Source organism: Balaenoptera musculus, chromosome 15 (genome assembly GCF_009873245.2).
Source record: "Balaenoptera musculus isolate JJ_BM4_2016_0621 chromosome 15, mBalMus1.pri.v3, whole genome shotgun sequence".
NCBI classification, from domain to species: Eukaryota; Metazoa; Chordata; class Mammalia; order Artiodactyla; family Balaenopteridae; genus Balaenoptera; species Balaenoptera musculus.
Window position 1 is genome coordinate 51,329,125 of NC_045799.1, and position 27,023 is coordinate 51,356,147.

The 27,023-nt window shown below is 55.3% G+C and overlaps 2 protein-coding genes across 3 annotated transcripts; both read left to right on the forward strand.

The window, feature by feature from the left end:
* Positions 1-229: 229 nt before the first annotated feature.
* CCNF (cyclin F) lies at positions 230-19,531 on the forward strand. 2 transcript variants are annotated; one of them, XM_036827626.1, is made up of 17 exons: positions 230-324; positions 1,399-1,553; positions 2,598-2,704; positions 3,649-3,716; positions 5,064-5,257; positions 5,682-5,735; positions 6,395-6,499; positions 6,813-6,890; positions 9,367-9,518; positions 11,401-11,565; positions 13,464-13,587; positions 13,870-14,050; positions 14,405-14,492; positions 16,373-16,478; positions 16,555-16,682; positions 17,308-17,477; positions 18,133-19,531. In XM_036827626.1, exons 1-17 carry the CDS (start codon positions 309-311, stop codon positions 18,606-18,608), a joined length of 2,367 nt encoding a protein of 788 aa, XP_036683521.1. In that variant the 5' UTR covers positions 230-308; the 3' UTR covers positions 18,609-19,531. The 2 variants fall into 2 exon arrangements, with proteins under 2 accessions (XP_036683521.1, XP_036683522.1); XM_036827627.1 differs by having other exon boundaries at positions 16,373-16,472.
* A 2,192-nt stretch (positions 19,532-21,723) lies between these two features.
* TEDC2 (tubulin epsilon and delta complex 2) lies at positions 21,724-26,028 on the forward strand. The gene is given in 11 exon segments (XM_036827580.1): positions 21,724-21,797; positions 21,883-21,981; positions 22,222-22,292; positions 22,390-22,494; positions 22,497-22,797; positions 23,262-23,315; positions 23,960-24,053; positions 24,227-24,338; positions 24,430-24,531; positions 24,969-25,159; positions 25,466-26,028. Coding segments are annotated over 11 exon segments (1,305 nt in total). The 5' UTR covers positions 21,724-21,771; the 3' UTR covers positions 25,616-26,028.
* The last annotated feature ends 995 nt before the right edge of the window (positions 26,029-27,023 follow it).

The window sequence follows — 27,023 nt, forward strand, 5'->3', positions numbered from 1 at the left end:
CTTAGGGACCCCCGCCAGGGTCGGGGAGGCGGGGCGGCCGCGCAAGCTCTACCAATCAACAGCCGGCGTTCGAATTCGCATCCTGGCGAGGCCAATCGCGAGCGTCCGAGTCCGAGGGGGCGGGGAGGGGGCGGGGCCCGGCCGAGCAGTGGCGCGCGCCCCCCTGGGCGGGCCAATGGGAGCGCCTGGTGCATTTGAAAACTCCGGCGGGCGGCGGGCAGGTCTGCGCCTGCGTGGGGAGGCGCGCTCTGGGCCGGCAGGCGGCACTGGGAGCGATAGCGGCGACGGCAGCGACGGCAGCCACGGTTATGGGGAGCGGAGGCGGTGAGCGCTGGGCGCGGGGCGCGGCGGGGCGGCCTCGAGACTGAGCAGGGCTGGCTCGAGCCCTTCGGCCCGGGGTGCGTGTCTTCCCGGCGGCGACCGCCCGGCGCGCGGTTTAAATGCCCGGGAGCGCCCTGCTCCGCGTGAAAGCCGCGCGCGGGGTTTGCCACCTGTCGAGGGCCGTGAGCGCCACTCAGGTTTCCGTGGTTATTATCGTGGCTGTCCTAGAGCAAGGGGATGAGAAAAATGCGGTAAAACGCGGGGATCGGTCGCCCTGCGTTTACGCTTGGCTTTCGCAGCGTGTTAATTGATGATGGGAAGACCCAGGTGAAGAGCGAGGGGAGGGGGGCAGGAAGAAGCCCTGAGGAGGGAGTCGTGCGGGTGGGAGAGCAGCCACCTCCTGTGGGGACTGGAGGAAGGAACGAGTGGGAAACCGGGTGAATTGTAGGTGATGGGCTTCTCCTGCCTCAAGCTTCTATGTCGTCTGCTTAGAGTCAGCAAAGAGTTGCTGAAGTTGAAGTTGGAAGGACCTCCTGTGGGGAGAGAGGACACTGAGACTGGCTGGGCAGCTCTGACATCCGCAGAGCTGGGACAGGCCTGGCCTCCAAGTCCACCTTTGGCTTCTCTGCAGGGTGGACCCTACTAGTTTGGACTCGAAAACCAGACTGTTCAAGTCCACAGATCCTTATTAACATTATGCATTTTAGTCATGTGTGCAGATAGAAGCAAAGAGATCAGTAAGGGTCAAGGCGCCTCCCTGAGAGTGAAATGCAAGGCTAACCATCATCAGCGTTGGCTGCTTTTTCCCCCTTCCTGGTTGTCATCTGGGCTCTGGATCAGAAGGTTTCCCAATAGCCAGGTTACATGATTACTACTCACCATCAATGTTTATTGAATATTTGAATGAATGATGTCTTCTGTACCACTACTACTCCTTTATTTAATCTTTGTTTAGGACTGTAAATATGGCTGGGGCAGAGGTCAGTAACTGTTAAATCATGTTCAGATGTAACTTTTCATATCAGCACAACTCGTTTCCAACACATCACTTAGACCATTCTGATTTTTTTTCTTAAGTGATCCACTGTAGGTGTGCCAAGTGTTTCTGTTATCCTACAAAGCGGAGAATAAGAAGGAGACCCCGAAACCTAACGATCTTGAGTCTCCCTGAAGATGTGCTCTTTCATATCCTGAAATGGCTTTCTGTTGGAGACATCCTCGCTGTCCGAGCTGTAAGTTGTCAGATGAAAATAGTGTCAGGCCTGGCATCATTGGTTATATTGTACCATGAAGGCTTCGTGTCTTAAATGTCAGAACAAAAACTTTGGCTACAAATGAAGGTAGAGGAAACAACGGTGATATTGGTAATAGATGCCTGAGGTTGTTCTGATTGCAGGAAAGCTAAAACGTAGGACAGCAAGGTTTGAGTCTGCTCATTGTAGTGTTTATTTTGACAGAGAAAATACCCTTTTATGACAGTGAAATTTGCATCCCTCAAGAAATAAGATAGTATTAAGAAGAAAAATAGTATGTTCTTGAGGACAAAGCCCACGTAATATTCAGCACTGAAAGGGACTCTGGGAGTTATTTTGCAGATTTCGGAACTGAAGCCTCACTTTGAGCGATTTAACCAAGGGCATACAGCAAATTAGTGGGGGAACACCAATAAGAACCCACTTCTCTGACTCCCAAACCTGCCTCCATTGCATTCATAATATCCATGGGTGCTGAATTTCCAGTGGCAGTGGAAGCTTTAGCACTTAAAATGCTCACCTGTGCTCAGGGCCCCCTGCCTGGACACTTCCTGCTATCACCCAGGACAGAAGTCCTACCTGAGGCTGCTGTCATGTGTTTCAGTCTTTTCTGAGAGCCCCCACTGACCTGCAGGCTCCAGCTGTGCTCCCACTAGCAAGACCCTAAGTAGAGGAGCTCAAAACAGATTTCTGACCTACCTGTTCCCATTAGAGTTGGTTTCCCTGATCCTTGCAGGTATTATAGCATTATATCCCCTTTCTCAGCCTAGGTGCTTATTCCCCCTTCCGGGACCACTGTCCCCATCTTTAGAGCCACAGAGAAAGTTGTTTCTGGGCTCTTTTCTCTATTCAAAGCAATTGTTAGTCACTCTGATACACAGAGGCTAGGCCTTTACTACTAGGGTGAGGAGGGAAACAGGACACCCTACATCTGTCTACACCCTGTCTTCAAGAGCTCCAGAAGTGGGGCTTCTGGGAGGTCCCTTGATTAACCGCCACTCCCCCACTTCCATTGTTCTTCAGGTGCACTCCCACCTGAAGTACCTGGTGGATAACCATGCCAGCGTGTGGGCATGTGCCAGCTTCCAGGAGCTGTGGCCTTCTCCAAAGAACCTGAAGCTCTTTGAAAGGTATCTCTGCACCCTGAGAAGAGCGTGGCTTTCTCCCACCTTTGGGCCTCCCTGCTATGCCAGTCTGTGTCTCAAGGCCTGACCTGGGAATGATTTTCCTCTTGCTTGTTGCTCCCGCCAACACCTTATCCCCCAGGGAGTGACTGAGGGCTGTCGACCTCACCCATCGAGTCACACAACTTCCAGCACAGTCATGGGTCATCCACACCACCAGCACAGGCCTGACTCTCATTAGTCACAGCGGTGCTTCTGAAGGGTCCACTTGAGCTGTGACCCATTGTGTGTGACTCAGGTGCAGGTCACCTGCATGTGGAAACTTTCCTCAACCCTCTTCTTTTGGTCAGAACAATGTGATTTGAATCCTATTACATTATACTGACTGGCTGATCCCACCTCCCCGGCCGGGGTTGGGACCTAGAGGAAGGGCCGGAGGGGCTGCAAGCTGCAGTGTGCCAGTGGTCGCAGGCAGGCTGCCTGAGACATAGTCCACCAACCACACAATTTCCCCGTTTAAAGTGTACAACTCAATGGTTTTTAGTATGCTCACAGAGTTGCGCAATCATCAACACTATCTAACTTTAGGACATTCTCATGACCCCCAAATGAAACCCCATAACCATTAGCAGTCACTCCCTATTTTCCCTATAGTAACGCAAACCCTATGCAGCCACTAATCTGCTTTCTGTCTCTATGGATTTGCCTATTCTGGACGTTTCATATGAGTGGAATCATACAACATGTGGCCTTTTGTGTCTGTCTTCTTTCACTTAAGTGTGTTTTCAAGGCTCATCCATGTTGTAGCATGTCATGGATAATTGATATTTAGCTGCATTGCCAAAAAAATTTTCTGTTCAGAAAATAGGTACTGTAGTTTTAAGTGCTGTGGTGGAACATAACCTCTACGGAATAAAATCATGTGATGTTTCATGTTCTTAATGTTCTAGGGCTGCCGAAAAAGGGAATTTTGAAGCTGCTGTGAAGCTGGGCATAGCCTACCTCTACAATGAAGGCCGTAAGTCCTCGTGGGACTGGTGCTGGGGCTGGCCTCACCCCACTTGGTACTGACGTTTTAGAACAAGCACGAGGGACTTCCCTGGTGGTCCAGTGGTTAAGACTCTGTGCTTCCACTGCAGGGGGCGCAGGTTAGATCCCAGGCTGGAGAACTAAGATCCCGCATGCTTCGTGGTGTAGCCAAAAACAAAAAACCTAATAGAACAAGCATGAGCCCTTGCCCGTGTCAGCAGTTTAGTCGCTGTTCTTGCTGTGTCTGGCTGTGTACCATCCCCCCTGGGGGGCTTGTGCCAGAGGTGTCCTGCTCAGGGACCCATGGATGAAGTTTGATTTTGCAGTTTGGGGGAGTTGCCTCTTTTTTTAATGAACCATTAATTTCGGTTGACAACGAGTGACTCTGAGCAGAGACTCAGAATGGGGGCTACTCAGGCAAGCCAGCCCTCCCTGGCTGCCTAGTTAACACCACAGCCCATGCGTAGACCCCGGCTTCTCTCCTTGGCCACAGCTCATCTGAGGAACCTGGGGCAGCGGTCAAAGCGTGCCTGATGCCAAGTGTCAGTAACACAGGGAGCCAAGGCTCCAAGTGGGAGGCAAGTACAAACAGGTCAAAGCCAGCCTGGTACCTAGATTCCTTCACCCCTAAGGGGCAGGTGCTCCTTGAAAGAACCTGGTGCGGCCCTCTCTCCCAATTGCTGCCTGTCTGCTGAGCACACTAAGGAGCGAGCCTGCAGTTCGTCCTGTCCCAGCTCCCAAGATGCATAAAGACTTGGGTATAGTTGCCATTTTTCTGCTTCTAAAAGACCTGGCGTCTTGCTGAGAGGTCACCCCAGTCACAGCTGGTTGACAGGACTGTTGGACCTGCAGACGATGAGCAGTCCTGTGCCCACCCTCCTGTCAGATGGCTTTGCCCAGACGAAATTCACACACCACTCAGCTCACCTGTATAGTGTGTACAGTCCAGTGGTTTGGGTATCTTCACAGAGTCGTGCAGCCATCACCACTCATTGTGGAGCCATCATCTCATTACCTCACAAAGAAACCCCCTACCTGTTAACAGGGGGCTGGGCAGCAGTTCCCCACAGGACGGAGGATGGGCATCTGATGCCTCCACGGTGGGGGGACCTTCCCAGATCTTCGGAATCCAGGCCGCTGGGAGGAGCCGCAGGGCACTTGGTTCACAAAACATGGGAAGAAAAGGGAGGAGCCCCCATCCCAGCTCTTCTGTCCTAAAACACCAGCAACTTCACGTTGTAGCGGCTTAAGGCTTTAAACTTTCCAAAAAGACTGGGGAACTTCCCACACCCCTCCTCCAGAGACATCCTGGGCTGTGTTCTGTCCGTCTCTTCAGTGTCTGTGTCTGATGAGGCCCGGGCGGAAGTGAACGGGCTGAAGGCCTCTCGCTTCTTCAGTCTCGCGGAGCGCCTGAATGTGGGCGCCGCACCCTTCATCTGGCTCTTCATCCGCCCACCTTGGTCGGTGTCCGGAAGCTGCTGCAAGGCCGTGGTTCACGAGAGCCTCAGGATGGAGTGCCAGCTGCAGAAAGTGAGTCCTGGCAAGGGGTGCAAGTAGGGCAGGCCGTGCTAGGCGGGCTGAGCCCCGTAGGGTCCCGGGAGGTGAGAAAACCTTGAGGGGAGATGCTGTGGACCATGTAAAGTCAGGGACCCGAGGGCAGTGGAGGCACATAAAACAGTGCAGATGTGGGAGCATCTGCTAACGACTAGCAGGAGAGGAGGCCTCGGAGCCAGGGTCAGGGGAATCGGGTGAGGGGCTGGGCTGCAGACGGGTCGACTGCTGGAAAGGCAGGACTGAGGCTCTGTGAAGCAGTTGGCAGAGGCCTGGAATCAGGGAGCGGTCCTCTGTGCAGAGGGGCTGGGCAGGGAGCAGGAAGACCCACACCCGGAGGGACAGCCCCTGGGAAGTTCTGTCCGCTGACAGTCACCCCTCCTCCTCCACCTCCTTTCTCTAGACTCACAGAGCATCCATACTGCACTGCTTGGGGAGAGTGCTGAGTCTTTTTGAGGTGAGTCCCCTCCGCCATCCCACGGGGCCCTGCGTTGTTTGGCGTCCTGGCCCGGGTGAGCACGCAGGGCACAGCGGGTCTGCATTTTTGTGCTGCTCGCCTTTCTGGCAGCTTCAAGCACCAAGAACCAGGAACTGCGTGAAAGGCAGCAGAAGGGGGCTTCCGGGGTTCAAAGCCAAGATGAGCCCTGTCTGTGAGGCTGTGTGGAGCCAGGAAGAGTGTCTGAGCAGGACAGGACCCCAGGTCTATTTGTTTCACGGCTCTGCTACTGGCGGCTCCCTCCCACTCCTCACGCAGACCTCTCTACTTAGTGAGCCTTGTGATTCGGGAACCCCCTCTGCAGCAGTCTTGGGGGAGGTGGTGGCTCCTGATGCTAGGTGCTCTGACAGCAGCAGGGAGGGACACTTACTATGAGCGAGGAGCTGGAAGACCTTGGGAAACCCTCCCCCATCACCATCTGGGCAGTGCCTGGAGCCAAGTCCAGCACAAACCTCGTGCAGGAGGAAGCAGGGCCTGAGGGCAGAACTCGTGGGCTTGCCTTCACGAGTTCGTTGTCAAATCGTGTATCTTCAGACAAGTTGTTTTTACTCTAATGTAGTTAACTCATTTTATTAAAGATGAGAACAGTATATGTGATTACTCAGAGGTACTTATTCTAGGATGAAGAGAAACAGAAGCAGGCCCGGGACCTGTTTGAAGAGTCTGCTAACCAGGGGTGTTTGACCAGCTCATACCTCCTCTGGGAAAGTGACAGAAAGATGGATGTGAGTGGGCCTAGGTCTGGGGAAAGAATGGATTATGTTGGCCAAAGGCACAATCTCCAGAGTAGCCCTTGGACAAGGTTCTGCCACCGCAGCCGGGGTCCTCCTGGGGCTCCAGGAGCTGCTGGTCATGGGGCTGCTCTCAGCACTGCCCCTGAAACGACCACCACCATTTGGGGGATAAAGGGCTGGGAAGAAAGCACAGTTGGGGACCCTCTGGAGGTGTCAGGGGGAACATTTAAGAAGACTATGGGTTGGTTCTGAGTTTCTCCAGAGACATGACCATGTAAGGGCATGGTGACTCTCCCGTTGACAGATGTCAGATCCCGGACGATGCCTCCACAGCTTCCGGAAACTCAGGGACTTTGCTGCCAAAGGCTGCTGGGAAGCGCAGGTGAGCTGGGAGCTGGCCTTTGTCCTGACATCTCCTCTCGTGGGGACCGTGGGGGCAACACTGCCAGGTTCCCACCCAGGACGCAGTAAGAGTGGCCCAGGGTTTGGAACTTAGTCTAAGGGAGTTTTCAGCTCTAGGGTGTGCGGGGAGGAGAGCCCAAAAGCACTTTCCTCATCTCTGCCCGTTGCATCTAAGACAGCCAGCCACTTAATTTCTAAGTGCTGTGGACTACATCTATATCAAAATTTATATAGCTCCCTAAAGTTGGCCTGTAGGGAAAGCATCTTGGCAACAGAACTTAGAGCTCCTTAGAGCAGATGGGCGTGTGGAATGCTGTCCTCTTCTCATTATCTGACCTGCTCACCAGGTTGTCCAGTGTTGGAACCAGGACATCAGGGGTCTGTAATTGGCGTTCTCCAGACACTCTCCCTGTGTAGCTGTAAAGAAGTCATTATTTCAAGACAAATCAAAGAAAGTCCCCCTTTGCCAAGCTGGCAGACGCTTGCTCTTGTCACCCCACCAAGTTGGGGGCTGAGAGTCATCTGCCCTTAAAAGCTAGGGAAGAGGGCTTCCCTGGTGGCGCAGTGGTTGAGAATCTGCCTGCCAATGCAGGGGACACGGGTTCGAGCCCTGGTCTGGGAAGATCCCACATGCCACGGAGCAACTAGGCCCGTGAGCCACAGCTACTGAGCCTGCGCATCTGGAGCCTGTGCTCCGCAACGGGAGAGGCCGCGATAGTGAGAGGCCCGCGCACCACGATGAAGAGTGGCCCCCGCTCGCCACAACTAGAGAAAGCCCTTGCGCAGAAACGAAGACCCAACACAGCCAAAAATAAATAAATAAATAATAAAAATAAAGGAATTCCTTTAAAAAAAAAAAAAAAAAAAGCTAGGGAAGAAATCACAAATAGGGATGGCCCGCCTGACACATCACAGGACGTTGTAATGTTTATGTCCAAAAAGGCACTTAACAAGTTTACAAGAAATACAACAATGAACAATGTGGTTCTAGTTCAAGCTCAGACTAATCAATAAGAATAGTAAGGCCCTGTAGAAGTTCATAGGGCCTCAGTATACTCAAAAAAGAGGAAATAAATACAAGCAGTCAAAATACGGAGCAGGTTTGACCTCTCTGCTAGTCAAAAAGGCACACGTTTAAAGAGATCGTGGCTGATCACACTAGCAAATCATATACGTGTAGTCTTTGTGTTTTTGAGTGGATAGCTAGTAACTTCTGAAAATACACTTTGGCTTTTTTTTATTGTTTTTTGGGGGGTTTTTTTGGCTGTGTTGGGTCTTTGTTGCTGGGTACGGGCTTTCTCTAGTTGAGACAAGCAGGGGCTACTCTTTGTTGCGGTGTGCGGGCTTCTCATTGTCGTGGCTTCTCTTGTTGCAGAGCACACGCTCTAGAGTGCAGGCTCAGTAGTTGTGGCACACAGGCTTATTTGCTCCACGGCATGTGGGATCTTCCTGGGCCAGGGATCAAACCCGTTTCCCCTGCATTGGCAGGCGGATTCTTAACCACTGCGCCACCAGGGAAGCCCTGAAAATATACATTTTTAACGATAGCAGTTTTTGCCAGCAAACATGTGATAAAATAGTGTTCCTATGAGTGTGTGTGAAAATGCACGCAGGAATTTCAGAAAGCGCCTGGGCACAGGTAGCGCCTGTGGGTCGACTGTGTGAGCAGAAGGTGCACAAGACTGCACAAAGGTGACCCTCAAAGTGACAAAACCAACAGAAACCCCCTCAAAGGAAGAACAAGGAAAACACGCTTACAGAAGTCTCCTATCACAAAGAACCACGTTATCATTAGGCAGGCAAAGAAAAGGTAACGTGTGTTCTGTGATCACAAATGCACATGCACACTGCTACAAGTGCATAGAAAACTCTGGAAGGAAATATGTAGAGATGGTCGACAGTAACCACCGAGGGCCTGGTGGGCCCCAGCGGGTCCTGAGCAAGGTGCTCGTGCATCTCATTCAATTCTCATGGCATCTGCCGAAGCTGCTGCTGTTGTGCCATTTGGTGAAAAGGGAAACTGAGGTGCAGTGAAGCCCCCAGTTCGCCTGTGGTCACACATAGACCCAGGTCTTAAAGCCGGGTCATTCGAGCCCCCAGCCAGCTCTCGGCCACTGTGCTACGTGGCCTCCCCCAGAGCATCAGCTTTCACTAGGGAGTGGTGAGCAGAAACAAACTTAATTTAAAAGAAAATGCTGGCAGAAGACTGGAATTGGCCGTGGAGCTGTGCCGGGCAGGAAGTCAACTGACATCCCATTATGCACCTTTTGTCCCTTTTAAAATGTTCTATTGTGATATATTATTTATTTCCGAAAGATTAAAATTTTGGCCCTCCTGGTTTCAGAAGGCTTAGAAGGTGTAAGTGGGCCGGTGTATGTACAGGCAGAATCCTCCTCGCGTTCAGAAGCAGGAACCTCAAAACCCCCTGCTCATCCCTTGAGTCTTTTCGTCCTCAGCTGTCTCTAGCCAAAGCCTGTGCACACGGAAACCAGCTCGGACTGGAAGCGAAAGCCTCCAACGAGATAGTCTGCCAGCTGTTCCAGGCCTCCCACGCTGTCAGTAAGCAGAGGGTCTTCTCTGTGCAGAAGGGACTCAATGACACAATGAGGTGAGGGGTCCGAGCCACCCCACCTGGATCCACGTGTGTGTGTGTGTGTGTGTGTGTGTGTGTGTGTGTGTGTGTTTTCTAAAACCAGTAATGCCTAAGCTATCCAGGGCTTTGAAAAGAAAAATTTCCCACATAAATGTCTGCTCTCTCCAGTTTTCCTTTTTAAGCCTCAGACTATATTAAACCATACTAAACATCTTTCAAAAATGATGCCAAAAAACCACCTTTTCTTTCCAACCCATCATCACGCGCATCAGCGTGCGGTAGTGCGGGGGGCAGCTGCCATGTGCCTGCAGCCTCAGAACCCCCACAAACTGCCTCTTCCTGCAGGTCCATTTTCCTCCGAGGTTTGGAGATAACACACTTTTACACTCAATCACAGAACATGTTTAGAGAGTAAAATGGAAAATGTGAATAATTTTTTAAGCTTACACCAGAGATTTCAAATACATTTTAGATTTATAATGGGCAGGCTCTGGCTGTACTGCGGCAGACAAAGCCCAGCACCTGGTAAGCTCTCTTCCCTGGAGAGGCTCCATCTTTACTCACAGCAGGGGGTGCAGTGTCCTTGGCTCCCACATTAAATGTCACCAAGCTGCTGTGATTTTGAGTCCTGTGTCTGTGCTGGGGGTGGTGCCCCCTCCCCCACGCCGTGCCCTCCCAGTCTGCCTTTCTTTTGGCGGCAGGAGCCGGGGGACCGTTGCTATTCCTTTTGTGTGCTGGAGGTGGGGGTTAACATAAACTTAACCTTTCTTTTCTTTTCAAGAGCTAAAGTAGTTTTATTGAAATAATATCATTTCAACCCCCCAGTTGAGCATCTTTACATTTTCCTCTATGTTAAGCAACAGTTGACTTTTTCTTCCTTTTTTCTATTGAGTTATACTTGACATGTAACATTAGTTTCAGGTTTAACCATTTTAAAATGTACAGTTCCATTGGTCTGTTTTTATAAGTCAGATCACTGAGCTTGTCAAAGGTGTCTGCGTAGGAAGCTTCCTCTTCTGCCCCTAATCCTGAAACACCTGGCCTTGCGTGTCTTCCTCCCCAGCCCCTTCCCCTTTCATCCCGCCTCCTTCTTCCCCTCCCCAACTCGGCCCCAGCACTCCCTCCTTCCCTCTGCCTATGAAAGATGCTCCTGTCTGGGCTGACACCTGGAGTAGTCCTTCCTGTCTGCCTAGAATCACTCACCACCATGTTTCTTCTCTCTCTTGCTTCTCTTCTCCCCGTCTCCTCTCCCTTGTGCAAAAAGGCGTTCACCATGCTTGGGCATCCTTGATGTTGCATGCAGTATCCCCTTGTGACGTCTGTGTCCCTGGCCCGGCTTTTAGCCCCGTCGAGGAGGGACCCTATGTCTGTTGGCTCTACCGGCCCAAGTCCTCCGTCACGGTTGCTGGGTGACTAAGAACTCCAGCACATAGGCTCAGGGAATCCTGCTTTAGCTGCATTCCTGGCTCTTTGCTCCACTGCGGAGGGTTGTGATAAATGACCCCACGGGTGAGAGTTCCTCAGAGAGAAGACAGGTTTGCAGGACGATAAACTTTGACTTTTCTCCTGTCCTGTGACCTGTCCCAGGTCCACAGAGCAGACCTGCTTTGCTCCCTTACAAGTGATGGTCCAGGCTCATCCAGTGCCTGGGGGCCCCAGGGTGGGGGAGGCAGAGTACACATATGTGCAGCCCACCTGCCTCCCAGGAACAAAGTCGGGAGTCATGGGGCCTCCCAGCCCCTTGGACAGGGTGTCTCAGCCTTGGACAGGTGCCTGGGTAAGCCAATGATGCCTAAAGTGATCGCTCACCCCTCGGGACAGATGGCCGGGCAGGAATGGGAGACGGGACACTCATGAAGGCTTGGCCTGGTTTTCAGGGATGGTGCTCTTCCCACAGGTACATTCTCATCGATTGGCTGGTAGAGGTCGCCACCATGAAGGACTTCTCAAGCCTGTGCCTTCACCTGACCGTGGAGTGCGTGGACCGGTACCTGCGGAGGCGGCTGGTGCCCCGGTACAGGCTCCAGCTGCTGGGCATCGCCTGCATGGTCATCTGCACCCGGTGAGAAGCCCCCCAGGCTGGGCCCGCAGACGGAACACAGCATGCTGGCGCTGCCCAGTTCACAGGCTGGCTTTTCAGTGGAACAAGCCTTCAGCACCCCACCTCCATATGACAGGGGTTTTCATTTTAGTGGGTGCCCACACCGAGTGGTCCTACCCACACGGGGGTGGCAGGGCTGACCCTTGGTGTGTGGGCAGCCGCTCATCCCAACACGCGGCCTCAGGACCCAGAACGTGGCCTCTGTCGGGCAGGCTCAGGCTGGAACCCTCTTCCCCTGGCCCCTGAGGGCAACACAGCGATGAGGGAGGGTCACAGGCGGCTGCCCTTGCCAGTCCGGTTCTCAACTCTGCGTCCAGAGACCTGCGTTTCATCGGTCTCATGTGCCCCCCACCCCCAACTCCCCACAGACCCCCTCCAACCACGTGGGCAGGATGCGTCCTCCTCAGAGAGGCAGCCTACCCCTACAGCAGCTCTGACTTTTCAAATCAGACCATTTTAAGTTTTACCTAAATCCACCTTTCCACCCAGTTTTGCCTTTGGACACAATGTGGATGGCAGTTCCCACCATACATTTTGCATTTTCTTGTTTTCCTAAAGCAGACTTCTACGTGGTCTGCTATCTCCCCCGGGCGGTGCTTTCCAGACCAACATCCTTATCTGTAAGGCTTGCGAGGGAGGAACAGGCTCATTGCACACAGTGGTGTCAACTATGGACAGACTGATTTGTCTTCCGCACGGTAACCCAGAGGCTTGTGTCACTGGGATGGTTTATCTGTTTCATGACGTCATGAAGGAGGCCCAGGTCCTGACTTGCTCTCTGCTACCTGCCATGACCCCTGAGGCCACCAGGTCCACCTTTGCAGTGAGCGCAGTCATGTGGCCATGACGGGAACTGGGAAGTGGGGTCTCTAGGTGGCTGTGGAAGCAGGGTCCGTGGGCTCAGGGTCGGTGAGCAAATGCCACACGCTGTCCGGCACCTCTCACGTGTGCTCTCGGAACCCGGCGTTCCAGGTCTTGTCACCAGGGAGGGCTGAACAGACGGGTCCCCAGCCTCCCTGGATCTAAGTGGCATAGTTACGTCCTTGCAATGAGAGACTGAGGTACCAGACCACAGGCTGCTGGCAATGAGATGATAATTGCTTTGAAAGATTTTTAGAAGCCAAGATGCCCCTACATCCACTCTCAAAGCAGCACCTGCCGCTGCTCCGAGCACAGGGCTTTCGCCCTCCCCACTCACATAACATCCCCCAGCGCCTGCGGTCCCTACAACTCCTGTCCTCTCTCTTGGCCCAGCCAACAGCAAACGCGGGAGCTGCAGAGTCCCCGTGACAGAGCAGACAAGGGCCCGGTCCCAGTCCACCCTTGTGTGGGGAGGTGTCCTCGGCAGGCCGCTGGACTAGCGTGTTCCCTGATAGTTGGAGCTGGTGGAGAGTAGAGAACAGGGTGACCACCTGCCTAAGGACAGTCCAGTTCCCACGGCCAGACCCCGTGCTGGGTCCAGACCTTCAAACAACCTCTATCTCTGGTTCTGCTGGCTCATCTGCCTTCTGGGTTAAAGCTGTTTATACTCGCTCCATAGAAGCTGACACAAGGCAGGGCGAACCCTCATCCCTCGGGTCGTTAAGAGGATTGACCGATCATGTCATTCGTGGGTGCGTTTTGCAGAAACACCTGCATGCCTAGCAGTCCAGCAGCTCTCACTGCCACTGATCTGTAACACTAATCCCCCTTCCCTTCCAGCCCCCATGATAGGCTCATCTGACCTTTTCAGTTCCCCTCAGCGGCTAGGGGCAGCCAGGTCCACTCTTTGGACCCCCCAACCCCATCACTGAAGCCTAAAGTGATCACCCCACTAAGGGGAGTGGGCTCAGTGCTCAGACCCCTTCTTAACACTCCAGGTTCATCAGCAAAGAGATCCTGACGATCCGGGAGGCTGTGTGGCTCACAGACAACACGTACAAATACGAGGACCTGGTGAGGATGATGGGAGAGATCATCTCTGCCTTGGAAGGAAAGATTCGAGTAAGTGGCCACTCGCTTTTTCCTTTTGAATCAAAGTTGAGGTCACGTGAGAGCATGGGAAGGGCAGAGGGTATCTGCATGGCTTTGAGCTTCCCTGCTCTGGGAAGCCCTCCTGGACCCAGAGGGCGCGAGGCCACAGCTGTTTGGCATGCACAGCGGTCGGGCCAGATGCTGGGCTGACCACACCGAGGGTGGTGTTTCTAAGGTCCAGCCTCCCCACCGAGTGGGTGGAGGGGCCCTCTGTGTGCTGAGACCCCACGTCCGCCTCCCCGTTCCCTCTAGGTCCCCACTGTGGTCGATTACAAGGACGTCCTGCTGACGCTGGTCCCCATGGCGCCAAGAACCCAGCACCTGTGCAGCTTCCTCTGCGAGCTCTCCCTGCTGCACACCAGCCTGGCCGCCTATGCCCCGGCCCACCTGGCTGCAGCCGCCCTGCTCCTGGCGAGGCTGACACACGGGCAGAGTAAGGAGCTGGTCCTCCCCACCAGCCACTCAGAACATGCGCTGAGCCAGTGGTCCGGGGGATTCCTGGAGTCAGGAGCCAGTGCTCAAATTCAAGGGGGTTGGAGGGAGAAAAAGAAGTGTGTTCATCTCCTGGAGAAGGAAACACCAGAATGGACTAAAAGCCATTGTATGGGGGTGAGGTTAGAGACAGTTCTAGCTTAATATTTCCCACGCTGTCGACAATGAGCACGCATGCTCTGTACCTGGGGCCTTTTCAACCCTGAGCCCTAGGAAACTCCATCCCAGAACCATCAGGGCTGTGGGGCACGAGTGGGCATCAGAACGGCCCCACTGTTCCTGCTTTCCTCCCCAGCACAGCCCTGGACCACTCGGTTATGGGACCTCACTGGGTTCTCCTGTGAAGACCTCATCCCCTGTGTCTTAAGCCTTCACCAAAAGTGGTAAGCGTGTAAGGAAGCAATTCCCCCACAGCCCCCCGGCCGTCCCCCCACACAGAGGGTGTGTCCTCAATACTGCAAGTCCAGGGGGAATTTGCTCTCACGTGAGGGCTGTCAAGACACTCAGACCTTCCCCGCGTGAGCCGCGTGTCTCAGGATTGACGTTTAGAAATTCCAGGGCCATGTTGCTTATTTCATACGTTTTTAACATTTTATGTGTGGGCAGCAGCTCCCCGCAACCCAAACCTAATTCCATGGGCAGTGGAACATAAGAAAAAATGAGACTGTCTCCCTGACCAGCGGTAATTTCAGTCTAGGACAGGTTGGTCTCCAGCTCTGGAGTTGGCAGACCGCAGCCCCGGGCACACACCTTGGCCCTTTCCCTCGCCTCCTGTCTCAGCTTGGCTGGCAGACTCGCTCCTCCCACTCCTCAGTCCCACCTGCACTCCCCACCACATGCATATCTGCTAAAGCCCCCAGGGACCTCCTCCTTTCTCCGCCAGGCCACGCTGCCTCAGTGTCCCCTTCCCCGACACGAGGGTACGGGTAATTCTGCCTTTCTGCCTGTCCCCAGACGCTCCCTGGGAGACTTAACCACTTCCAGGATTCAGAACACATCTAAAAGCCAACCTCTGACCCAAGCCACAGACCCCCCTGCCAGCGTGTCCACGCCAGGCCATTCCTCCTTGTAGATTTCATTTGGTGCTTGGTGGACAAGGCCCCAGTCATCCTATCAGAGCCCTCAGGCCAGCCCATTTCTGCTTCTCTGTCCCTGCATCCCAGCAGCTCTCGGAGCCAAGGCACTTTCTTCACCTGCCCACGGTCATTGTCCCAGCCGCCTCCTGGATTTCCACAGGGCAGCCTCTGAGCATGGCGCTTCTGCTTACACCTTGGGGATGAGATCAGAACTTGGGCACGAGTCTAGAGATTCCTCTGACCAGCCCCTCTGGCCCATCTGCCACTTCTCCCCCTCCCCGCTAACACGGGGAGCCTGTCAGCATTTCCTGGGGTAGTGTGTGCACCCCGTTTCTCCTGCAGGGCCCAGACCTCGTCGCTGGTGGATAAGAGCATGGGTGACGGTGGCAGGTCAACACGTGTCTGACCCCGAGGTTGCTCAGACCAGTGCAGAGAGTCAGTGCCTGACCAAGCTGCCAAAAGCTGCTGCTTGGCTGCCTTCCTACACCCATCCCCCGCCCCCCCACCGAGGTTTTTTTTTTTTTTCCCAATCCAGATAAACTGGAAACATACTTATTTACGAACGAAACTTTTTTTTAAAGTGTACAATTCAACAGGCTCTTGGTATATTCAGAATTGTGCAGCCGTCATCACAAACCACAATCGATTTGAGAACATCTTCCCCGCCCTCGCTACCTATTACCTTCATGTTTCCCCTCCCCACCAGCCCCCAGCAAACACTCATCTATTTCCTGGCTCTTTCTGTTCTGGATGTTTCACCAACATGGACTCGTACAACATGGGGCCTTTTGTGACCAGCCTCTCACCTACATAATGTTTCCACTGTACAAATAGCCCACTGGATGGAGGGACCACATCTTGTTTATTCAGTCGTGCACTGATGGACATTTGGGGTTTTTCTACCTTCCAGCTGTTGCGAATAATGCTGCTGTGAATATATGTGTCCAGGTTTCTGTGTGGATCTCTGTTCCCCTTTCTCCTGGGGATGCACCTGGGGGTCAGGTGACTCGAGGAACCGCCAGACTGTGCACAGCAGTGCTGGGCTTCACTCCCATTGCTGGGCTGGTTTTGAAAATGTCTTGTCCTCTCTCACTTCAGTGAGTGGAGGCTAAAGATGGGAGCCTTTGGGGTGGAGGTGCCAGCACTGCCTGCCCCTCGCTACCCCTCACGTGTCCCTCTGTCGGCAGCTTCCACGACGATGCCCCCAAGGACTACAGGCAGGTCTCTCTCACCGCCGTGAAGCAGCGATTTGAGGACAAGCGATACGAAGAGATCAGCCAGGAAGAGGTGCTGGTGGGTGCTAGGGAGCGGAGGTCCTCGCCTGCCCCTCGGGGCCTCGGCCCTCCCTCTGACCCCGGCTTCCCCTCAGGTGCTGAGCTACGGCCAGTTGTGTGCAGCTCTAGGGGTGAAACAAGAGAGCCCAGAACCCGCGTCTTTCCTCAGCACAGGAGACATTCACACCTTCCTCAGCTCTCCCTCTGGAAGGAGAACCAAGCGGTGAGTGAGCCCTGCAGGCCAGGCCTGGGTTCCCTCGTGACCTGTGCAGCCATTAGGGCTCCTGAGGAGCAGCAGGGAGAGAGCAGATCCCCAGAAAACTGAAGCTGCGGTTGGTAGTCTCCACTGCCTAAAGTACCGTCTCCTTTCCCCAGTGTGGCTCTCTGGCTCCAGCCTGGTTCCCTGTGAGGGAAGGTGGTCTTGAGCACAGGTTGAGCCCGCTCAGGCTCTGGCCCTGCCCCACGCCCGGTGTGAGCCATACGGGACTGCTCTGCTCCACCACATTGTGTCACTCCCAGCGCTCCAGCTGTGCCCTCATTGTGTGCATCCCTTTTACCCCCATCTCTTCCATCTCAATGTCCCAGCTGTACTGCCTGGAATAACCTCCCCCTCCACCTCACCCACCTAAAGAACTATCCATCCTACAAAGTTCAGATGAGCAGGAACCTCGCCGTGCTGCTGGCCCTGCTTCTGCGAATCTGCCCTGAGCTTCTGAGGGCAGTTCCTGGGTGGCTGTGTTGTCCTTGCTCACAGCACATGGGGGCAGGGTCAGGCAGGTGCCAAGAACCAGACTGGGCCTCCCAACACTGCTGCCTATGACCCGGCTCCCGGCTCTCCCACCACACAGGAAACGGGAGAACAGCCTCCAGGAGGACAGGGGCAGCTTCGTCACCACGCCGACCGCAGAGCTGTCCAGCCAGGAGGAGACACTGCTGGGCAGCTTCCTGGACTGGAGCCTGGACTACTGCTCCGGCTACGAGGGCGACCAAGAGAGCGAGGGCGAGAAGGAGGGTGATGGTGAGTGCCAGGGCCGGAGACCACCTGGTGCTGCCCCAGAGGAGACAGCGGGCAGGAGGGCCCCCAGCCTGAGCTGCAGGAGAGTGTGTCCAGACACAGGTAGACATTAGAGAGCAGAGCCCCTGGAATACCAGCCCACAGGGAGGATAGGATGTGGGCCCAACCTGCGCCCAGCTCCAGCTGGACCTGGGCTGGTGGAAGGACCTCACCAGGTCAGGGACAGAGGAATAGACCTTTCTAGAAGGTTGTGTGAGATGTGCCCTCTGCTGGGCTCTGTCCCTCAGGCACCTGTCCAGGGCAGGCTGCAGGAGGCTCTGGACCCATGTCTCATCAGCCATCTGCACAGGAAGCCCAGTTCGATAGCTTCTGTTGATTTTCCAACTGCTATTTTTGTGTCCACTCAGGGGATTAACTAAATTATTAGATGGCCAGTTTGTTGTCACTTCCTACTGTCCCCTAAGTCACATTGGGTATTACCCCAAGTTTGAAAGGAGACACTTCACCCCCAATTTCTTACGTAAAGGAAAGGGGACTGTCCAGCGAGGTTCAGGATGTGTGGCCAAGAGCTGGACCCTGGGCTCCCCTGGGTCCTGACTGGGCACGGGGTCACCCCAATGCTCAGGCTATGGTCTGACCTCTCCCCCATCTCCCATAGTGACGGCTCCCAGCGGTGTCCTCGATGTCACTGTGGTCTACCTGAACCCGGAACAGCACTGCTGCCAGGAATCAAGCGATGAGGAGGCCTGCCCGGAGGAGGAGGGGCGTCAGGACACACAGGCGTCGGCACCAGGCAGCCAGACACCTTGGACCCCAGGGCTCGAGCGCCCTCTGTGTAGCAGGAGGGGGCCAGGCAAGGACATCACGACCTCAGGGTACTCCTCTGTCAGCAGCACGAGTCCCACAAACTCCGCAGACGGCTTGGGGGGCCTTCCCCGATCTACCTCAGTACTGTCCCCGGGCAGCGACTTGAACACACAGCCTTGCCACCATCACGCGAGGAAGTCGTGTGTACAGTGTCGTCCCCCAAGCCCCCCGGAGAGCTGTGCTCCCCAGCAACAGGTGAAGAGGAAAAACCTGTCCGCCCACAATGAGGAGGAGGAGGACATGAACTTGGGCTTTTTGAAGCTGTGAGTGTGTCAGTGCGTTTGCTGCAGTGAATGTTTGCTGAAGTGAATGTTTGCTGAGGGAGGGCTGCTGTTGCACTAGTGAGGGGGAGGGGGGGCGCTGGAGATGGATCCCTGTAAACCCCTGGTGGCAGTCACACGGGGAATAGAAAGGAGAACTTGGGGCAGTAAGTTTCTTTCTCCAGGGGAGCCCATTGCGAGCCATCAGAATGTCTAAATCACAACAAAAACTCAGTTCCTTCTCTCTGGAAAGTTTAGCCTCAAAGCAATCATGCCATACTGTGTGAAGCCTATTTCTCTGTCCCCTCCCATGTTTGTCCTGCTTTCTCTGGGAAACTTAAGCCCACGTCCTGAACTTCCCAGCCCCACGGAGCCCCAGGCACTCCGGGAGCTGAGAGCTTTCACAGTTGAGAACATGTGTGACCCAGGTATCCTGGCACAGCTCACCCCCTCCCACATTTATCTGGTTCGGGGTTTCAGGGGGAGCCAACAGCTGAGCACACCATCCCTGCGCCCACATTGGCCTGCCCTGCCCCAGGCAGCCGTTCCTTTCCTCACTGGGTGGTGGGTCCTATCGTGAGGGAACTCTGCCCCGCGGATTGTTTCGGACTGCGTGTGAATACTGGGCAAGTGGGCCCTGACATTTTTGCAGGCCAGGGCCTTGATGTCTTGGTCACAGGCTCTCTTCCTCCCATATTCTCAGCTCATTTTAGAAATCTGCCCCTTCTCCTGCGATGGTTTGTCTGTGTCCCCAACAGATGATGTCTGTATGAACTTCGGAATGTCTGGGCCATTTCTTTCCCTGTCTTTATTTCCATCCTCCATCCCTCTAAGATAAAAAACAAAAGAAAAATTAAAAATAGAAGGTATTAGGGCTTGCCTGGTGGCGCAGTGGCTAAGAATCCGCCTGCCAATGCAGGGGACACGGGTTCGAGCCCTGGTCCGGGAAGATCCCACATGCTGCAGAGCAACTAAGCCCGTGCGCCGTAACTACTGAGCCTGTGCTCTAGAGCCCGCGAGTCACAACTACTGAAGCCTGCACACCTAGAGCCCGTGCTCCACAGCAAGAGAAGCCGCCGCATCGAGAAGCCCGCGCACCTCAAGGAAGAGTAGCCCCCGCTCGCCGCAACTAGAGAAAAGCCCGCGCACAGCAACGAAGACCCAACACAGCCAAAAATAAATAATAAATAAAATAAATACATTTTTTAAAAAACATTAAAAATAGAAGGTATTAATTTTTAAAAAATTCTCAACATTATTTAGGCTCAACTAAAAAAAGAAAATTTGATTCAAACCCCTCAGTGCTATTCTGACACTGTATGCAAAACCAATTTTCCCAGAGAGGTTAGCCAGAAAAAAAATTAAATGTCATTTGTAACATCTGAGTTGACCAAGATACAGAAGAGCAAGATGCAGAGGACCTGTTTGTTGGGTGAGGGTGGATCTGCTTTGAGTTCCTGAGAATAATGACCCCAGGAACTTGGGATCTGACAAAGACTGACCCTGACCTCTCTCCCCTGCTGACACACTCACCCTGATAGCTTTTGCTTCCTCTCGAAAATGTCAGAAAGAACCACTTAGCCAGGAGTGTCCCCCAAATGCTCTTGAACCAAAACGACAGGGACAGGAAGATGCTGACTCCGTGAGGCTTTTCTGAGTGTTGATTTCCCTGTAGGAGCTCTTTTTGCTACTGTAGTAGAATTCTGACCACCCTGGGTCAGGCATGGTTGAGTAAGGGAATCCCAGCATAGGGATTGCAGACCTCCCTGTTGACTGTGTGCCCCTAGGCATGTGTGAGCCTCAGCCCCGTCTGTAAGAGGGGGCAATAATACCTATCTCACAGGGGTGTTGTGAGGATTAAATGTGATGAGGGTAGTAGCAGCCGCATGATGTGCATGACTGAACTGCCTTCTCCCACTCCAGTGGGGACCTAGTACCACCTGACCGTGGGGTGGGGTGGGGTCTCCCTGAATCTTCTAAGCACTGACTGAAGCCCTCTCCCCTCCCCTCCTACCTCACAGAGAATCTCATTTTAGTCAGAATGCTGTCGGCCTCTCCGCACTAGGCAAGAAAATAGGCCACTACCGATGGAGGGGCCCACCCTAAGGGCACTTCCAGGGCTGCCTGAGTCCTGACCCCCTTCCCCTTCTCTGCCTGGCACCCTCAACTCCCCTCCTTTGTGTCTCTGTCCTCTGCTGCAGCACCTTCCTATCAGCAACTGTGAAATGGACACCTCGCCAACTTGAAACAACCCCTCCCAGGTTTGTCACCCGTCCTGCTCTCCCCTGAGATTTCTTGCCCCTGAGGGGTTGGCATTCATCTGTTTTTCCTGTTATCTCCAATTACAGTGGACCCTGCTGCCCGCACCACTCCTCCCAGCCAGCATCTGTCCCCACAATCCCTCCTCGCCAGGTGTCTCCTGATTCTCTGAAGGCCCCGTTCCCCCATCCCGCAGACATTCCCTCCTGGGATAGCCTCCTCTGGTTTCTGTGACACCAGGCTCTGCTGTCCCTCCACCTCTCTGGGCTCCAGCTTCCCCTCACCTGTCCCCATCCATGCACACCTGCCCCACCTTGGACCAGCTTGCCCAGGCCCATTGCTCCATGTGCCACATCCTTGGCTCCTGGGCTTCATCCGCCTCTGCCCAGGTGCCCACTGATGCCTCCCCTGGATGTCATCACCTCACCAACATATCCAAAAGTGGACACTCCCTCCTCCCTTGTCCCTGCTCCCAACACACATGTCATCCTCACTTCTAGCGACTGCAGTAAATACCTACTGGGCCCCTCCATGTGCCTTGCCCTGTGCTAGGTGGCCCGGGGTCAGCAAGGCAGCAGGGCCCTGCTTTAGAGCGCCTTCAATACAAAGACGAAGCCAACCGTTAAGCGATCACAGGTGCCACCATCTACCTGGTTATCCAACCCAGAAGCCTGAGCGTCACCCGAGGTCCTCACCCGCTTCCCCTCCGCTGCTCCCGGCCCGAGCTCAGAACCGGCATCACTCCTTGGACCCCGCGGGGGGGTGCCTTGAGGCGGGATCTTCACCGGGTAGGGCGGGCCCTGAACTCTGGGCTCGGGATTGGGCAGTCCGGCCGGAAGGGGCGATCTTCTAGGCCGGAAGGGGCGGGATTTTGCGGCGGCGGCAGATCGTGAAGAACGACTACCGCCTTCATGTTGCTTGCCGGCAGCTCGCGCCGGTGGGTCCAGCGCCGCTGGAGGGGGCGGGAGGGGGCGCGGCCCGAGGCTGGCCAGGGTGCTGAGCCTCTGGTGCGTCCTTTCCAGGCTAGTGGCCGAGCTGCGTGACGCCCTGGACTCGTGCGCCGAGCGACAGCGGCAGCTGGAGCGGAGCCTGCGAGTCTCCCGGCGGCTGCTGCGTGCCTGGTACGCGGACCACGGGACCACCCGGCTAGGCCTCCCTCGGACCGTCAGAACCCCGCTTAGAGACCCCGGGCCGGGAGGCCTGGTCCAGCGCTCACTTCCGAGTTGCGGGTTGTCAGTGCTCCCCGCTTTTCCTGCAGCCTCTGAGGCTGCGGGTCTGCCCCTAGGCCAGGCGGCCCTGGGGGCCTGTTGGGCCCGGGCAGTGCCTCCTGGCCGTGCCACGGCTGCCTTGTGTCTTCGCAGGGAACCAGCCGAGACCCTGGCTCCGGAGCCAACCCCAGGGCCAGAAACTAATGAAGAGGCCCCATCTGCAGGTAAACCTCAGCCACCCACCTTCTCCAGGTGCCGCCCCTGGTCTGTCTTCTGACATGCAGTGGTGAGGGACCTTTACATGACTCTTGGTTTTTGCAGCATGCGCACCCAGCCCGCAAGACCTCAAGGAGCTGGAGCTTCTGACCCAGGCACTGGAGAAGGCTGTACGGGTGCGAAAAGGTTTATCAAAGGCTGGAGAAGGAGACAGGCCCCCAGCCTGAAGTCTGGGTCCATTGCCACTTCCCCTGCCACCAGAGCCTCTGCCCCACCCAGCACCTCACGCAGGGCTGGCAGCCGTGCATCAGAGACAGAACCCCCCAGGGGCATCCGCCAAACCAGGGTGCCTGCCAAGGACCTCCCTGAGCGCAGGCTTCTGTCAGTGGGGGATCAGGCCTGTATGGGGCAAAGGGCTGGAGCCACCAAGCCTGAATCAGGCCTCAGGAACGAACAAATAGTCCTGTCGGCTGCTTCTCAGGCCCCAGAAGCTTTTACACTCAAGGATAAGGGGTAGGTTTCCCAGACCCTCACTAGAGGAACTACTGTCTCTACCTGATCAGATCCTGGGCAGCAGCAGGAGTCTGGGTTTGGGGTGACAGGGAGGGCAGGGCATTGAGCTGGATGTGGGCCAGGGGAGCCCCAGGATGCCACCCCATGAGGCCCAAGCCCAGAAGCTGGCAGAGTGGAACAGCTGGCTGTGAAGGTCCCACGTTTGATGCACTGGGGCCTGTCCTGTGCCCTATCCATTTACCCACCCAGCCCCAGGGCTCCACATGAGCTCTCGAAGGCCTGGGCTCTGCTTTCTCTTCTCTCTGCCAGGTGGGACCTGGACTGGGCTGGCTCCTGTGGTCACCCTGGGAGCCCTGTCTGAGGGGTGGGTGAGCTTCATCCCTCACTGGGCTCTGAGTAGGGAGTGGGGCCTGCAGCCCCCAGAGTGAGACAGAGCTGCCCTGAGCACCGGGCTTCCCTGACAGGATCCTGCTGCAGCTGCCCGAGGCCTTCAGGAAAGCGTCTTCCCGGAATTCCCGGTGAGGCTGAGTCTTGTGGCTGGGTGAAGGGGGAGGGGAGACCGGGGGAGTGTGGAGAGCAGGGAGGCTGAGGCTTCCCACTGGTAAGACTCTTCCCACGGGTCCCTCAGCTTTCTTTGCTGGGTGGCAACACTCTCCACATTAGGAGAGTCAGCCTCCCTAGGACGGCTGTAGTCACCTTAGACTCAGCCAGCGGCCTCTGAGGCTCCAAGGCACTTAGTGTCTCCAAATCCCCATTTGTCTTTCTTGTGGAGATGAGAATAATAGTACCAGTTTCTAGAGATGTTGTAGGGGTTAAATGAGGTGGTGCCTTTTCGGGTGTTAGTGCTGTGCCTGGTACAGAGCCAGCATCCAAAGCTCTTACCAGACATTTTGGTCACCAGTCACTGCTGGCTCCTCTCCTCTTTTTCCTTGAATTCTCTCCTAGCATTTCCCAGAGTGGGTCAGCTCTGTCCCCTTTTCATGGACAGTGTCCCCCTCGGTTCCCCAGGACCCCCAAAGGCCCCTCCTGACATTCAGCAGAGCCAGACACCCCAGGCTGGGGCCGCTACCCTGGCCCTTGCCTACTTTTCGTGGTCCAGCTCAGCTGGCTGGAGTAACCATGTTGCTTTCTGGTTTGTGGGCTGCGCATGTGTGCATCCCAGCCTGTGGGCCCAGCTCAGCTCTACACAGACCAGTGATTCTGTGGATGCTGCTACCACCGCCAAAATGCAGTTCCTCCAGAAAATGCAGACAACTGTATCCTTGCGGGGCTTGGGGGAGTGAGGGGTGGGGGGACAGAGGATCTGGCTCTAAACCTGGCGAGTCTGAGGAGGAGCAACTCCAGGAAGGGCCAGAGCTACTCCAGCACCCAGCCCTTGGGGAAAGCGGGGGGGCCTGACCACAGGGGACTTTCCCTGACCCGCATGCAGTCAGGCTGGCCTGGCTCCAGGCTCAGTGCCACCGAGGTGGAGGCAGAGGTGCGGCACCTGCAGAAGGCCTGCTTGCTGCTAAGACTTCGAATGGGGGAAGAGCTCACGGCAGGTTAGTGGGCCCTTAGTCACGTCTCTGGTCAGGGTGGGGAGGGCTTCAGGACCGGTGTGGACCTGACCTGCTCCCCCTGGCTCTCATGTAGACCCCAAGGACTGGATGCAGGAGTACCGCTGCCTGCTCACCTTGGAGGAGCTGCAGGCCATCGTGGGGCAGTGTCTCCACAGGCTGCGGGAGCTGTGCACAGGTGAGGCCTGCCCCGCCGGTGCTGAAGTCTGGTTGGGATCAAAGTCCTCTAGCCACGGGGTGGTGTTGGGACTTTAACAGCAGCCTGGGAGCGGAGGCAGGCAGGCAGGCCGGCCCTTCCCTGTGTCTCCCCACTGCATTCTGAGTTCTCTGCAGTTGTGCTGTGGAGCTGGCCAGCACAGCACCCCTGCTCCAATCTCTCTCCCGACACACAGATCCCACCACTCTGAGTAGCTTACTTATTTATCTAGTTATTGAAAAAGTGCCTTGTGACAGTCAGAGAGGTACTGGCAGATGCCTGGTATTGCAAGAGTTAGTTGTTCATGGACATTAGGGCTTCATACAGGAGGCAAGGGGAGACTTTGCACCCCCTTAAAGGGGCCTGGGGAGGAGGTGCCTGGCTGCTGCCCTGTGAGGCCGTATCTCCTGTCCTCGCAGCAGTGGTGGAACAGCAGCTGGGGCCGTGGCCTGAGGGGAGGTTCCCCAGGGCCTCCTTGCCCTGTGGAGGAGAAGCAGACCCTACCTGGAGCCCCCAGTTGCTTCTCTACTCTAGTACCCAGGAGCTGCAGACCCTGGCATCCCTCAGGCTGCGGGTGGCCATGCTGCACCAGCAGATCCACCTGGAAAAGGTACTTCTAGAGTAGGGAGTGGGTGACTGAGTGTCGGGGAGCCGTGGGCCCTGGGGAGGACTCTAGGTCTGCAGCCTCATGAGGGCTTGGCCTCAAGAGCCTATCTGTGCTCCTCCTGCCAAGACCCACCAGGGAAGGGTGGGAGCTGCTGGGCCTGTGCCCGTGTGAGGGTGCTGGAGCTTCTGGAGGAGGGATGGGCTGGGGCGTGGTGCCTCAAAGCCTGCCCTGGTTTGAGCCCGCCTCTGGGGGCCCTGGGCCAGCTGGGACAGGGCCCCCTTGAGACCTTGGTCCTGCACCACCCCCCAGGTCCTGATGGCCGAACTCCTCCCCCTGGTGAGCAAGCAGGAGCCGCTGGGGCCACCCTGGCTAGCGCTGTGCCGGGCTGTCCACAGCCTGCTCTGTGAGGGAGGCCAGCGCTTCCTCACCATCCTACGAGAAGATAAGCCTGCTGACTGAGCCCTTCCCATGGCCAGGCCCACCCCCAGTCCCCCAGAACCCTGCAGCAAAGGCAGGCTGGCTCTGCCCCTAGCCTGACTGTCAGTGAGAGCCCCCCTTCCCTAGGAGGAATCAAATGAATGGGCATTGAGGGGATTTTCACTGGTACAGTGAGCCAGGGGCCCAGAGATGCCTGTACCCCCTTAGGAAACCAGGTTTCCAAGGGGTGGGGACTGCCCCCTGGCTCTTCCTGAGGAACTTAGGGCCTTTCTAATGGCTGCTAAACCTGCTGGTCAGGGCTCAGCTTGGCTTGGCTTTCCACAGGCTCAGGAGACCTGAGACTGGTGGGGGCTTTTCTTAGCTACCTCTGTTTTCTCTTGCTGTACACTTAAAAGCTACTTGTGACATTAAAACTACTTTAGAAAGTTTACATATTTAAATCATACCAAGGTGGGACTTGATGCATGTTTGTTTTCTTCTTTGTGTTTATTACTTACCAAGAATATATCAAGTATACTTACCAAGAATAGGCATATCCCTTGTGTACTGAAGGGAGGGGGCAAAGCCACTCAAGGTGGGCTGCCCTGGGGACTTGTCTCATGCACTGGCCCAAGCACACCTGAAACCTCTCCCCACAAGTGCCTAGATTTGTACCAGGCTTATCAAAAGACAAAAAAGCCACAAGCCAGTATCACAGTGGACGGCCACTGTCTGTCCACAGCCATCTTTCCTGGCACCCATGCCCACCACCTGCTCCTGTGCCATTGCTGTGGCTGATGTGGGCCCCCGAGACTGGGTCCACCCCTCCCATGCTCCACTGTCACCTCCAAGGCTCCTACCTCCCCTGCTGAAGGAGCCACTGTTTCTTGGAAGGCAAGAAAGTGTAGAGGTCAAGGTCACAGCCTCTGGGTTTACAAGTCACTCATCTTGGGTTTACATCATGACTTGTTTGCTGCTCTGGAACTTCCAGCAAGATTCTTGAAGACTCTGAGCCTCAGTTCCCAGTGTTGTCCCCACTGTCATACTGGGGTAGTGGTTATTACCACTGGGCTGAAGATGAATAAGATGGTGTTAGATGCTTCACAGCTCTGGACCCTGGTGAGGGCTTCGAGGCAGCGGTGTCCCTTTTATGAGCCTTTAGTGAGCACCTGTGTGGACCAGGCACAGTCCTCAGAGCTGGGGCAGTAGCCCTTTGTGTGGACAGTGATGTGTGAGACCGAATAACACCTGCTTCTGCCCTGAGAAGCCCAGGCCCAGGAAGCAGATGACTCCTGGAGAAGGCCAGGTCTTCTGCAAGCCTGATGAAGTGCTGCAGGTATGGGGGATGAACTGGGTGAAGTTGAAGCCGCCTCAGAGTAGCCCCACCCTGCAGGAGGCCCTACTTGTAAAGGGCCCCACAGTCCAACAGGCCAGAAACCTTGGACATGGA

What these genes read in the sequence shown, in the direction of transcription:
- CCNF (XM_036827626.1), top strand. An exon ending in AAGGCTGCTGGGAAGCGCAG is followed by an intron (nt 6,891 to 9,366) that starts GTGAGCTGGGAG and finishes TTTCGTCCTCAG; the next exon opens with CTGTCTCTAGCCAAAGCCTG. An exon ending in TCTGGAAGGAGAACCAAGCG is followed by an intron (nt 16,683 to 17,307) that starts GTGAGTGAGCCC and finishes CCCACCACACAG; the next exon opens with GAAACGGGAGAACAGCCTCC.